At 55.1% G+C, this 13,656-nt stretch overlaps 3 protein-coding genes across 3 annotated transcripts; 2 read left to right on the top strand and 1 right to left on the bottom strand.

Moving 5' to 3' along the window:
• Positions 1-240: 240 nt before the first annotated feature.
• RTG2 (Retrograde regulation protein 2) lies at positions 241-2,420 on the top strand (the record flags this gene model as incomplete). The annotated part of the gene is made up of 3 exons (XM_037316182.1): positions 241-347; positions 640-2,163; positions 2,222-2,420. The coding sequence occupies 3 exons, from the start codon at positions 241-243 to the stop codon at positions 2,418-2,420; spliced, it is 1,830 nt and encodes a 609-aa protein (XP_037184809.1).
• A 719-nt stretch (positions 2,421-3,139) lies between these two features.
• Positions 3,140-4,736, top strand: faeB-2-5 (putative feruloyl esterase B-2; the record flags this gene model as incomplete). The annotated part of the gene is made up of 2 exons (XM_037316181.1): positions 3,140-4,174; positions 4,230-4,736. 2 exons carry the CDS (start codon positions 3,140-3,142, stop codon positions 4,734-4,736), a joined length of 1,542 nt encoding a protein of 513 aa, XP_037185204.1.
• Positions 4,737-6,387: 1,651 nt separating this feature from the next.
• Positions 6,388-8,593, bottom strand: CGCA056_v000919 (uncharacterized protein; the record flags this gene model as incomplete). The annotated part of the gene is made up of 13 exons (XM_037316180.1): positions 6,388-6,423; positions 6,488-6,658; positions 6,737-6,888; positions 6,951-7,075; positions 7,135-7,241; positions 7,295-7,555; positions 7,614-7,719; positions 7,787-7,847; positions 7,911-7,929; positions 7,985-8,083; positions 8,148-8,222; positions 8,282-8,330; positions 8,400-8,593. The coding sequence occupies 13 exons, from the start codon at positions 8,591-8,593 to the stop codon at positions 6,388-6,390; spliced, it is 1,455 nt and encodes a 484-aa protein (XP_037185883.1).
• Between the last annotated feature and the right edge of the window lie 5,063 nt (positions 8,594-13,656).

Below are 13,656 nucleotides of genomic sequence, written 5' to 3'. Positions count from 1 at the left end.
CACACGCACACACACAGATATAGTACACGCGAATCCTAGAGGAGACGAAGATCATCAGACCGCAACCAACAAGCAGCCACAGCCAGGCAAATGTCGGCAGCCGACAACCTTGGATAGAGATCCCTCCTGTTCTGTATCCAGCTCCGAAATCCCGAAATACCACCCAGCACCCAGCACAGCACACACAACACAGTACGGCGCAACACCACCACCACCACCACCCAAACGAACCCTGGCGCCATGGCTTCAAGCGCTGACATCATAACGCTTGACAACTTTGAGCGGCTATTGCCGAGATGGGACCCCGCGGGCCCCAATTACCTATACGCCCTGGTTGATATGGGCAGGTTAGTCTGAGAAATGAAGTTCCTGCGTCGTCGTCCTTTGCCTGTCGTCGATTCGTTGCTTTTTTCTTCCTTCGTCTTCTTCCCGAAATTCTTCAACCAAGCATCGGGCGTGCTTTCTTTTTTCTTGCGCATCGCAGCGATCTGTCTGGGGGATTACCCCCTCCCATCTCCCCTCCATCCCCCCTCTCGGATGCTACCCTGCCAAACACAGCGCACACAGCGGCTGCCCCTCCCCTCCTTAGCGTCCTAGCTCCCGCTGACTAGAGGCGGCCGCCCGCTGACCCCACTACAGCAACGGCATCCGCTTCTCCATCTCGGACCTCACCCCGCCCCAGACCCGTCTACTGCGCCCGATATACCGCGAACGCGCCGGCATCTCCCTCTTCGACGCCCTCAACTCCTCCTCCACCGCCGCCTCCGAGCCCCTGACCTTCCCCCCCGAGACGATCACAAAGGTCGCCGAGACCCTCGCCCGCTTCCGCCGCATCGCCGTCTCCTATGGCGTCCCGCCCGCCCACTTCTCCGTCCTGGCCACCGAGGCCATGCGCCGCGCCGCCAACGCCGCCGACATGCTCAAGGCGATCCGCGAGGCCGCCGACATTGGCGTCCACGTCCTCGCCCCCGAGGTCGAGACCCTCTTCGGTGCCGTCATGGGCTCCCGCTCCGCCTTCGTCGACATCTCTCGCGGCGGCCTCTTCCTCGACCTCGGCGGCGGCTCCGTCCAGATGACCTGGGTCGACACCCGCCTGCCCGACTACGAGATCGCCGCCGCCCTCGCCGGCGAGAGCATGCCCTTCGGCGCCGCACGCCTCATCCGCATCCTCGAGGGCCAGACCGCGGAGGTCCAGGCCCAAGAGAAGCAGAAGCTTAACGCGAGCATGCAGGGCGCCTTCGCCAAGCTCTGCGACAAGTTCCCCGCCCTCGCCCAGGCGAAACAGGAGTGGGCTGCTGCCGGCGGCGCCGTCAACGGGACAGTCCCCGGCGGCATCGACGCCTACCTCTGCGGCGGCGGCTTCCGCGGCTACGGGTGCATGCTGCAGCACAACGACCCCATCCAGCCGTACCCGATCCCCTCGGTCGGCACCTACACCGTCACGGGCGAGTTCTTCAAGCAGACGGAGAAGATGCGCCGCGTCAACCGCGAGCACGAGGGCAAGATCTACGGCATGTCGAAGCGCCGCCGCCAGCAGTTCCCCGCCATCATCGAGGTCGTCGAGGCCTTCATCCGCACCGTCCCGCACCTGCGCACAGTCACCTTCTGCGGCGGCTCCAACCGCGACGGCGCCCTGCTCATGAAGCTCCCCAAGAGCGTGCGCGAGAGCAACCCGCTCGAGGCGCTCGCGGGCTTCGCGCTGCAGAGCTACTCGGGCGAGGAGGACGGCGAGCTCGCCGTCGCGGGGGCGGTGCTGCGCACGCTGTACGGCGCGGTGCCCAAGAACGTCGACATCTCGCGCACGCCGACCGTCTTCTCGCTCGGGCTCGGCCCGCTGTTCGCGAAGCAGATCTGGATCCACCAGGGTGAGGACGACGACGCCAACGCGTCGTACGCGCTGCACGAGACGGTGACCCGGGACCCGAGCGCCCCCGGGCTGACGCACCTTGCGAGAGCGGTGCTGGGCCTGACGGTGTGCGCGCGGTGGGGGTCCAACCTGGGCCCGATCGATGCGCAGCTGTACGGGAACCTGAAGGGCCTCGTGGCTGAGGCGAAGCTGGAGAGCGTGTTTTGGGCCGAGTATTTGGGTGCTGTCGCGGCTGTGATTGTGGACTTGGTGCCGGCGTGGCCCAAGAACGTGGATGAGTTGGAGTCGACTTTAAGGTGTGTATTCCCCTCTTCCAGAGTGCCTTGAGGACAAACGCTGACATCAACACCACAGATTCGAAGCCAAAGAGAGCATAGACCCAGACAAGAAGCGCGCGCGGATCGACCTCGTCGTGCACGTCGCGCCGGGCGCCGCCGTGGGCATCGACCCGGAAGACGTGCTGGCGCGGCTGGCGAATGTGGGGAAGAAGCGCAAGGACGGGACGAAGCCGGAGAAGAGGGTCACGGTCAGGATCCAGGAGATGCAGAAGTGACCTTTTTTCGTGAGGATGATTTGTTGATGAAAGAAAGATACCCCACCCTCCCTCCTCTTCAGACTTGGACTTGGATTCTCTCCACCCCCTCTTGATGGATAATGTTGTCAAGCGGTGAATGTAATGGGAAATATTCGTTGTCCAACTCGCAAGTTGTTGTTTGTAAAGGTTGCATCCCTGTAGCCGGCTCCCGCAAAGATGACCCGATGAGTTGCCCGTTCCGGTATCCGGACCCGGCTCCGACATGGCCCCGCTTTTCCGGTCTCTCGTCCGTGGCCGTCGATCTGCGCAAAGAATGCAATGATGCGTCGTTCTCTGACGAGGACGACGAGCTACCTAACACGAATTCACCGACAGACCTCTACATCGACACACCGACTTCGAAAGTCCTACTACACATCTTTGAAATGGCGTTCTGGTGAACGAATGGCACTGAGTTCGATTCTTTCCCCGCAACGCTTCTAATGACCCCGCGCGGGGTAAGGTAGACCGGGAGAATCATTGCAGGTGGTGGTGGTGGTTGATCTCTGCGGCAACCGGCGCCGAAGTCCGATTACGACTCTTCGTTCCGGGGTGTCGTTTTCCTCGGGCCAGGATCGTGGACTTGGTATACATCTAGATCATGTCCTCGGACAACAAATCTGATTTAGATGACATGGCATCAGAAACACACTCTCAAGTTTGCTTGCAATTCTTTCACGGCTCCTCTCTAACTCAAAATGAAGCCACATCTCGCCTTTATACTCTCGGTCCTCATAAAATCCACTCTCGCATTCACCCCCAACTGCACCGCGACAACCTTCGCCTTCCCAAATGTAGCCCTCATATCGGCCTCCCTCCACCCTGCCAACACCACCCTCCTGCTCCCGCAAGTCCCCTCCTGCGGCGGCGTCTTTTCCAACCTCACGACGCCAGCCCCAATCTGCCGCGTCGTCCTCGACGTCCCGACATCGCCCTCAAGTGCCGTGCGCGTGGAGGGCTGGCTGCCGCCCCCCGAGGCCTGGAACTCCCGGCTGCTCGCGTCAGGGACGGGCGGGATTGGGGGCTGCGTCGATTACGCCGTCTTACAGAGCGGCGCGCAGCTTGGGTTTGCGACTCTCGGGACGAACGTGGGACATGACGGCGCGGCGGGGTGGGATTTCTTTCTGGGCAAGCCGGAGACGGTGCGGGACTTTGGGACGAGGGGGGTGCATGTTGAAGCTGAGACGGCGAGGAAGGTTGTGGCGGCGTATTATGGTAGGAAGGAGCGAGCGAGGTATTATCAGGGGTGTAGCACGGGCGGGAGACAGGGGTTGCAGGAGGCGGCGATGTTTCCGGGGGATTTTGACGGGGTGCTGGTCGGCGCGCCGGGGGTGGATTGCTTGCGGATTGTGGCGTCCAAGGGGATTCTGGCGAGGAGGGTTGGGTGGCCTGATGTTGGCTCGGAGGGGTACGTGAGGGACGAGGTGTGGGAGGAGATTGTGAGGAGGCAGGTTGAGATGTTTGATGCCGCGGACGGGGTGGAGGATGGGATTGTGGATGAGCCGGGACGGCATGTGTTTGACCCGGCGGTGATGGCTTGTAAAGAGGGGGAGGAGGAGGGGGAGGTGTGTTTGGGGCCGGAGCAGGTTGAGCCTGTGAGGAGGGCGTACGAGCCGATCAAGGATTCTGCGGGGAGGGTTGTGTATCCTGCCTTCGGGCTCGGGGCGGACACGGGCGTGTTTTCGGATAATATCGTGGATGGGAGGGCGGAGTTGGTGTACACGATTCTCCAGGTGAGAAACCCTTGTTCGAGTTTGAGATGGGATGTACTAATGCATGGAGGGCCAGGACTTCTGGAGAGGCGCGGTCTACAACGACACCTCCTGGACGCCGCACGCCTTCAACGAGTCGCAGATGGACTTCGCCGTGGCCCTCAACCCAGGGGGCGTCAACTCTGACTTCCGCAACCTCACCGCGTTCCGCGCGCGCGGCGGCAAGATCCTGCAGTACCACGGGCGGGCGGGCCAGACCGTCACGCCGGCCCTAAGCTCCGAGTTCTTCGAGGGCGTGGAGCGCGTGGTCGGGCTGACGCAGGCAGAGATGGACGGGTTCTACAGGCTGTTCTTTATCCCGGGGATGAGGCACTGTAGTGGTGGGAGGGGCGCGTGGGATATCGGGCAGACGTACCCGCTTGATGGGCGGCGGCTGGATCCGAAGGGGAACGCGTTGTTGGCGCTTGTCGAGTGGGTTGAGGGCGGGAGGGCGGTGGAGGAGGTTGTGGGAGCGATGTATGGGGGTGATGGCAAGGGCGAGGTGTTGGCTGAGAGGAGTAAGGTTGTTTTCTGTGTTTTGTGAGTGTGTTGTGGATGTGGTTGCTAATTTGAGGCAGAGTATTGCTTGTATCCGTTTGAGAGTCGATGGGATGGGGTTCAGAACTCGAATTTGTCGACGGCGTGGAACTGCGTGCTGCCTGCCGATTGATTGTTCGGAGGCAGAGGAAGTCAAGCTTAGACACAGAGTTTCGACTTTCAGAGATCGAAGTAGTCTGCGTCGTTGCTGGAGATATCCCATTAATACATGGTGAATCAAGATCGGAGTTACACATACGCACGTAGAGCAGTGATGCAGCGTGCTGTGGTAACACAAGATGCTGCTGTGGTAAATATAAATACTTTTGGTTCTATTTGAATATCTTGATGTCAAAGAAATTGCCTGCAAAAGGCGTAGCAACCCCTGAATACCTTCGCGAACCCTTAGTCTCTCGGCAAACTCTAGCCCTCAACTCTGAACCCTTCTGCACCCTTCTCTCGTCTAACTCGTACCAGATGGAAACCAACCCCAGATACCCAACATCGAGGGCGTACGACCGCCTTGCAAACGAGCCAGCCTTTAGACAAGTTCCCGCATATCCACCACAATATCAGACATACTTCCAAGCTGAATGTCGCCCGGAAATAGGCACAGGTCATCATCGTCACGCGGATAGTGACAGGGCCTCCCAATCAACACTCGAGTGCCTTGTAGGCAGAAATAGAGGCAGGGGCGGCAGCACTGTACGTAGGGATAATCACTTCACGTGGGAGCTTGATGCGGACGGGGACGTGATCATGACAGACGCTCCGCCCTTGGAACGTGAAGAATCGTACATGAGATTTGCGAGGAGCTGAGCAGTCCAACCCCGAATGATGGAGGCTATGTCTCTGAATTCAGCGTCTCTGTCATTGCCTTCCATCAATCTATCTTTGCTGGCCAAGGATATGCGTGGGGGTTGAGACACAGGCGAAGCCAGGGTTCCTCTCTGTGAAGGGCCGTGCCGTCACTTCGCTTTCTGAAGATGTAAAATCTGCGGCGGCAATACCGAAGGAACCAGGCCCTAGATACAGGACGCAGCTCAAAGTAAAGAAAAGAAATCAATGCTCTTCTAGCGTTGCATGAGTGTCAGATATCGTCGAGAGGCACGCGTGACAGGGCACCAGTACCTCCATGCTGGACCCGTGACAGTGGCATCAGAGGCGTCAACGTACCTCAGAAGCCCATTTGTAGCCCAGTCGCATGGTCTCTGCCCACGCTCCCTCTTGGCGTCTCACATTTGCGAGGATCGGGACCGCCGCGCGAGCAGCGACCCGGGCGGGATGGTGGATTGCAGTCATCCGTGGCTGTTATGTATCATTGTGCACCCTGTCAGGTTTGGTAGCTAACCTACCCTCTGCATCTCATCGCATAACACGACTTTGTTGGTTCGCAGGACCTTGCCATCGCCATCTGCTTCCTCCTAAGGTCGATCACAGCCCTCCGGGCGCAGACAGGCAGTACAGGAGAACAGGCAAGTCCGCGATGATTCTGCCTCAACAGCCCTTTGCTAGACTCACAGATGGATCAGGCCATTTCAATAGCGTTTAATATCAAATTCAAGCTCTACCATACGTTTCATGGGATAGGTATCCAGTAATCATGTTCTAAATGCTTTTGATCTCGAGGCCAATATCCACAATGAAGCAGCACAAACTCATCCGCTCTTCTCATTATAAATCACGCCAGACATCTAATTGATACTGTCAGCGATATGCTTCTAATGGAAAGAAGTCTTTCAGGATGTCTTGACTTACCAAGAAAGGACCAATATAGGTCAGTGGCACTCCGGCATCATTACTCCAGTAAGGAGGAACTCCCCAACCCCTCATGTTGGGACAGTTGGTGAACTGCGGTGGGTTTACGCGGGCCCAGGTAGTCTCATACGGATTGTAATCGAAGTTGAACTCGCAGACAGGCAGGTTAGACTGGATGTCGCATGTTGTTAGCGCCGTGAATTCTTCGCCAATTGCAGGCTGCGCAGACTGCGAAAAGGGTCAACTCACCACGCAGCTCAGCGTCAGGTCTTTTACATCAAACGCCTCAGACCCGTTTTTCCCACGACACGACTGAGCGTCGATGTAGAGCTCGCTCGGCGTCGTCCAGTTTTTGGAAAACGCTACGTCGAGGATCTCCTTCATGCGATCCATGCCAATATCTACCATCCACGAATGATTAGTCGAGCCCTGAGACAACGTTTCTCAAATGCAATAGACTCACCGTTTGCTTTCGCGAGGCCGTATGAGTCTTTACCGTCGAACCAGATTGGGCCGCACGTCATCTTGTCGTCCAACTTGGAGCAATCATACGGGTCAATAGGAATTTCCCGCGGGTCGACACCGGGACTGCAAGCTACTTGTTAGTCTCCATTTAGTATAGTGCTTGAGGGGTGAAGCCAACGCACTTCTTGACGGCGAAGTAGCCTGCTTGCTGCAGAGCCTGGTTGAATACCCATTTCTTGAGGTTGTGGTACATGAAATCGGTGTCTTCTGGTAAGTTCGTCTTGAGCCTCTGTTGGCCGAGTGTCAGTCCAACTCCGTACAGCGTAGTAAGTTGACAATTACCTGGCTGAAGCCACCGTTCGAGGTAAGCGCATAGAATGTGTCAAAGTTTGTCTGGATTTCAGTCAAAGCTGCTCCGACATTCTTCTGAAATTCGTTGACGTTCGTCCCCAGGGCATCGGACAAGCCCTCCCAGGGCACATCGTACACCGTCTTCTGAGGGAACAGCAGATTGAAAAGACCAGATCCGCCACCCAGAACACCGATCAGGGAGGCGAAGATCATGCTTGCTCCGATCGATCCACCGAGGAGAGGAGCCAACGCCTATTGCACCCATCAGCGGTTGGTTCTGTTAGTAGTAAAGGGCCATTGTCATACTTACCGCGAACTGACCGATGCTGACCAGATATATCGGAGAGAAAAGCGGTGTTTTGGGATTTTTCGTCGTTGGCGGCGCGACAGTCTTTACGATCTCAGCCACTGAACCACTATTTGAGACTAGTCAGGAAGGCACTTCGAACACAACAAAATGACGAGGGTGTAGTTGAGACTTACATGGCACTTGCCTGTCCTTGAAGTAGCGACTGATGGTAGTTGGTCCAGAAGAGGTTGATGGCTAGTACATTGCGTCAACGGGCTGCTTGAGAGACCAAAGCATTCAGACGGCAACAATTCTTACAATAGATGTTCCAGATGACCTGGCAAAGACATGATCAGCATTGAGACACTATGCAATCTGCGCCCAGTACTCACATAAAACTCTTGATACGAGGCATATCCAGCGTCGCGCCCGCTGGGAGGCGGAGTGCATGCGTTGAGAGCCACAAAGTCGCATTGCCATGAAATGAGACCCTGTGTCACGTCAGATTGAGGTCGCTGGTATCGTCGATCGTGCCAAAGGCGGGGTCTTTCATACGGCGGAGTCCAGGTAACACTGGGCAAAGCCCTTCTTCGAAGCCTCGCACCTCGCAGAGTTGTTGGACCACCAGTGCTGTAAAGGTAGTTAGCTCGGCTCGCTCTGCATTAGGAAGAAGTGGCTGGGCAACTTACATTCAGGTGGTTGTTCATTTCGAGAACCTGCCAGCATTCTGGCAAGATGCTGGAAATAGTTCGATGCGTCAGCAGGTTGCAAGAGTCACATTTGAGGATGGGGAGGGACAATACGTACCCGTCTTCGGAAAAGAAGGAACAATCGTCAACGGTGACGTTCTGTGCTGGTTGCGCATCTTGTCGTGTTTCCAACACCTCGATGCTGCGCCCTGGGGCTAGTGGAGCGGTTCCTAACACCTCGATGCTGTGCCCCGAGGCCAGTGAAGCACCGAGACCAAGCGCAGCAAGCGCAATGACGTTGGAGAAGATCATACTGCCGGCAACTTGAAACTCGTGGTGATATCGAGTTAGTGTGGAGTTGTGGGCGACAGGAAGGCGAGCAAAGTGCGATGCTGGGTATTGGATAGAAGTGAACGAGAGAGTTGGGCTGATCGCGAAGATATCTAAGAACTGACGGACAGCTCTGCTGATAAGATCTAGTCTCGTATGATGTCGAGGCTGTGCGTGGCGGGCCGCGGGCGCTCCGTTTGATATCAACCCTTGGCACTTGGTTTTGTCTTGACTGGATATCAAGTTGTGAACTCAAAGGATCATTGGCACTTGATTCGTGCGAACGCCGGGGGTCTTAGACGATGTTGAATAAGGACAGCTTCGCTGGTGAGGCAAACGAATCACCGGAGGAGCATAGTCTTCCGCGTTCTGTTATGGAGTGCTGTATAAATCGGTAAATCGGAAATCGCGTCCCGATAGCAGAACCGTTGGAGACAAAGTGATTAAGGGTGAACTTCAAGCATCAGCGGACAAACCCGATGCAGAAGGCCTTGGCATGGGCACGACTCAATATAAAAAGTCATCGTAGAGATAGTGCAGCAAACGCGCTGGAGGAGGTACATGACAGCTGTGGGGGCTATGAATAGTTCACGATGACATCCCCCCAGCCCTAAGGGGGAGGGTGCACCTCAAACCAGACGAGCGGCACTTGCGCAGATCACTTCTGACGTTGACGTCTGTTATTCCGAGAACTCAATTGCCGTTCCTGGAATAACGGGTCTTGGGTGATTGGTGTGTGGGCACGTCGGGAATGCCGAGACTCAAGATAAGTGGCTTCTTATCGAGCGCCGCAAAGGCTTCATTCTCGCCGGAGTGGGGGTCAAGCCTATAAATGCTCACCTTAGGTGTCATTGATCTTATCAGTCGTGAATTGCGCATGACTTGGGGGAGTGGACTCAAGAGAGCCCGCAACTAAACCCACGTGCAACCACAGCACTGAGAAGCATTGACAAAGTATAACATATAGGTAGGTAGATAACACTGGCACGGGCTTCTGGGAGGCAAGGATGTAAGCTGCGGGTGGTGAAGTGTATGAAGATAAGCTATATTATTTTATCGGGGCGTAATAAACTACATATATGTGTATGACTTGTGCACGTAGATCACTTTGTAAAGATAACATCCTCTCGCGACCTTCGGGCACGCCAAGCGGCCAGAGGTACGGGTTGCGCGTTTTGTACTCAGCTGTTTACCTCTGCTTTTGCTGCAGCGGCCGCAAAAAGGTGTTTTTGGTCTCGGATGCGCCTAATGTGACAGTACAATCTGTGAAACACGGACAAAGCGGATTGACCTTGTGCGACAACATTTTGTGGAACTCCGAAATCTGTGCTCTTATCTTTTGTCCATCCAACGGCCACAGCCACGGCTTGAGCGAAGCAAGCCCCATACGAAAGGGCGACAACCGCCCGAGAAAAGGGTTACCAGGGGAATGCGAGCCTCACTCTTTTCCTTTCCTCAGCTTGAAAGTCGGGTTTGACAGGTTGACAAAGCCATCTGAAAGTTTCGAAAGTTCGTTCTCGACCTCCTTTAGAAAGTCGCAAGCAAGATGTGTAGCGCAGCGCATGATCTCTAATCGTTGACTCGACATGGGCTGTCGCATCAGATAGATAGCAGATGGGCCTGTTCCCCCTATTGTGCCGCCTGTTACAGATCGGCGATGTAGTAACTTGGGATTCGAAATTCCGACCGCACATTGCGCCATTTGGCCCGCTGGCTTGACAGCAGTCATTCCAATCAATTGTGTTCCTTCATACGTCCTGGGTGGCGCGTAGAATTTGCTGTTGTCTATCTGCCATATCATAGGGGCTCCGCTTGCATGTTGTAATGCAACTAGAGCGCTAACCCTAACCCTCGTCAACGGAAGTGTGAGATTGCACTTCCCATGAAGCAGAGTATCTTTCGAGGTTATATGTTGATGTGCGTGGTGAACGTACCATGCTGCAGATGCGTTGAATACCTCACATTCGAGCTTGTGAACACCGGCGAATCAATCGAAGGCGTCGGTAAGACCGTGGGCTGATGAGTTCGGGGTAATCCAGAACGAAGCTCCATTGTCTCTGATAGAAGCTCTGCTAACGTACGAATTCATGCACGTATTTGCCCCTTCTATGATTGGTCGATGTAACGCGTGAAGGGCAGCAAGGAGGTGACCGTCGGTGCAAATCGGCGGCGGTGGTGGGGCTTTCGCTCGGGGAGTTGCACTGGAGACAATGGCTCTAGCATCCATCGTGTCTGGTCAGCTGCGCCATCTAGTGTACAAAAAACGAGACATGCTAACGAACATTACAAATTGCCAGTCCATCCTCGGATTGGGTACTCTTGCTTTCTCTGCCCGTGTCGAGGACCAGCGTATGCTGGAGCAGCATCAGGGGATGGCGGTGGCCCAAGATTCAAAACTGTGACGATGAAGCCCGCAGCCATCAGCGGTGCAAATTTTGCCGCCGTCGGCACGGCTCGTAGTCGGCGGATCAGAGAATTGCGGGCTAGGTAACTCATTTTGCTTCGATTTTGGGTGGATGAGTGTGATTGTGTGTGGTCTTTGACTCTTCTTTTCCTAATCACAGGCGTACTCGTCGACTTATAAGTTTCACAAAGTTTTCCGGAGAAAGGTCGAGACGCTATCCACAAAAACATGGCCAACAGAAAACTTTGAATTGGATTAACGTTGGATAAAATAGGGACCTTTTGGTTCAGAACCCGTCGAGGTCACACGGGTGTGCGCTCGATTTGCGAGGTGCGGTCCACTTCCGACCGTCCTTGGCAGTTTTGCCGGCGCCGCCGACCGACTTCTCGCCGGCTCTGGACCCACTTTCGGCTCCGTGTCCGGGTGGTGTAAGCGACAATAACGCTTGGCGATCCTAAAAAACATTAGCTAGCAGGAGCTAATCCCATCTATTCTCTTTCTCATCCGCCGCCGTATAAAACTATCCGATCAAGATACATATTGGATTATCCCCACTCTGTGCAGGATGCATACACTAATACGAGCAATCTTCCATCTGCAAGCTGTTATTTAATACAAAGAGTGGGCACAAAAACGCTCTTAAGGTTCTCAATCACCTGGAGAGATGTCGTCTACAGCACAGGACGATCCTACGTTGCCGTTGCTACTTCTAACTCACCACGATACCTTGCGCAACCTGACATAGCACTGCGTCGGCTTGACAGTCAGTCCGACGCACCCATTGTACCCAGATAGCTCATCCGGGCAGCGAAGAAGCTCAAAGTTCCAGAACAAGAGCACCGTAACCATTCTAAGCTCCAAATACGCCAGTCGCCGTCCGAAACAAGCCCTAGGCCCCAGTCCAAACGCCATTTGCGGCCCGGCGGTAGCATCAAACACCTCGCGATCGGCGTCGTCTTTCGACGGCACCAGCCAACGCGCGGGCTGGAAATCCGCCACCGGATAAAGCAACGAGTTCCAGCTACGGATGCGGCTGGCTGCGTTGAGGGCCGTCTTCGTGCGTTGCGAGTCCGGTATGTCGAACTCAGGCTTCATGATGCTCTCGCCGATGGTGACCAGGATGACGTTTGTATCTTTCGGGATTCGGTGGCCTAGAATGGTAGTGTCGTGGAGGGCCTGTCGGTCGGTAACGGACGTCGTTCCCGCGCAGCGGAGGATCACCTTCATGGTGGCGTCTAGATACGGGATGGTGGTCTTAATGATTACTCCACAGGTGGGCTGCCGTTTCTCTGCTGCTGCTTTCGAAAGGTGCTTGCGTAGCTCATCGTGAAGCTGTCGTTGGATATCCTGATGATCAGTAAGGTACTTCAAGCCCCATTCAAAGGTTGTGGCGCTGGTCTTATGCCCCGCCATCAAGAAGCCAAAGACCTGCAATCACCCCCTCGATTCAGTAAAGCCTCGTCGAATAAGCGGCTGGCTGTTTTGACATTCCTCGGTTCTTCTGGAAACAACATAGGATCTCCAGCTTTGGAAGGTTCTTCTACCCCTCCCATGGAGGCGACCGCTTCAAGTCGGGCTGGTATCGCCGAATGAGCAAACGCTCCGCCAAACGAGAACAAGAAAACCGCGTCCAAAGCACCGTTGTAAATGTCCTCAAACGCAGCAAAGGGGCGTCCCCTGGCGAGCCGCGCCTTGTGATCCCACAGCTCGACAACCTTAAGCACGTTCTGGTAGATCGGCTCAGCAGCGACGTTGTGGAGGAAACCTGGCGTCATGAGATCTTGCAGCCACCTCCGCTGCCTCTTGTAGAGGGGGTCCTGGCTCTTTATGAGCATGTGAAAATGGGGGAACAGAGGTCCGAAGATGTGTTCGAGACTGTCTGAGCGGTCGAGCTCTTTGGTTCGCCGCATGGTGATGTCCTCGGCTTCGCGAAAGTCAGAGAGGACGACCAGGGATCGCGAAAAGGGTGCCAGCCAGAGCTGGATTATGGGTGATTGGAGCCCCTCGCATTGGGAGGAGACCCATTTCCAGAGCGTTATGTCTTGTTTTTGGCTGTCGAGGAGTGCGGGAATGTCTCCCATGAGAGAATTCAGAGAATTCGCTGCATCTTTGTTGTATGGTATGCCGGGTATTGGTTTTGGGAGGAGGAATAGGTACAGAGCATATGCTGATAATATCAAGACTATGATCTCGAAAAGAGTCGTTTGAGAATCAAACTGATTTGGATACATCTTCAAGAATAGGTGCTCTGGGATTGTGATCTCGCGCTGTATTCTATTCTACTAGGAGGTTTCTCGTTGCTTGTCTGTATAACTCTGATTTGTCTCATAGTCTACCAATGAACTATGCAATTCCACCTCCTTATAGTTTTCAAGTTTACGTTATCTAATTGGTTCGTGGATGTTGAGATTCACCGCGGCTATGAGTTCTACCATGGGCTTAGTACAACGGACTCAAAGTCCGAGTCCGAGTCCGAGTCCGATCCCGAAGCCCGGGCCCCACCCCGTGGTTGAAGTCCACCACCGCCGTTCATCCATCTTCCCACATATATTCCTCCCACACAACAATGAGAAAATGATCGATACTTCTCAGTATTAGGGATGGAAGGGTCTTATCAGACCTAGTTCCGGGTTCGGCGTCG

The sequence above is a fragment of the Colletotrichum aenigma genome (assembly GCF_013390185.1).
Source record: "Colletotrichum aenigma strain Cg56 chromosome Unknown KSG_Cg56_contig01, whole genome shotgun sequence".
NCBI lineage: Eukaryota > Fungi > Ascomycota > Sordariomycetes > Glomerellales > Glomerellaceae > Colletotrichum > Colletotrichum aenigma.
The sequence above is the reverse complement of the archived record's forward strand: the minus strand, read 5'-3'. Positions and strand labels throughout refer to the sequence as shown.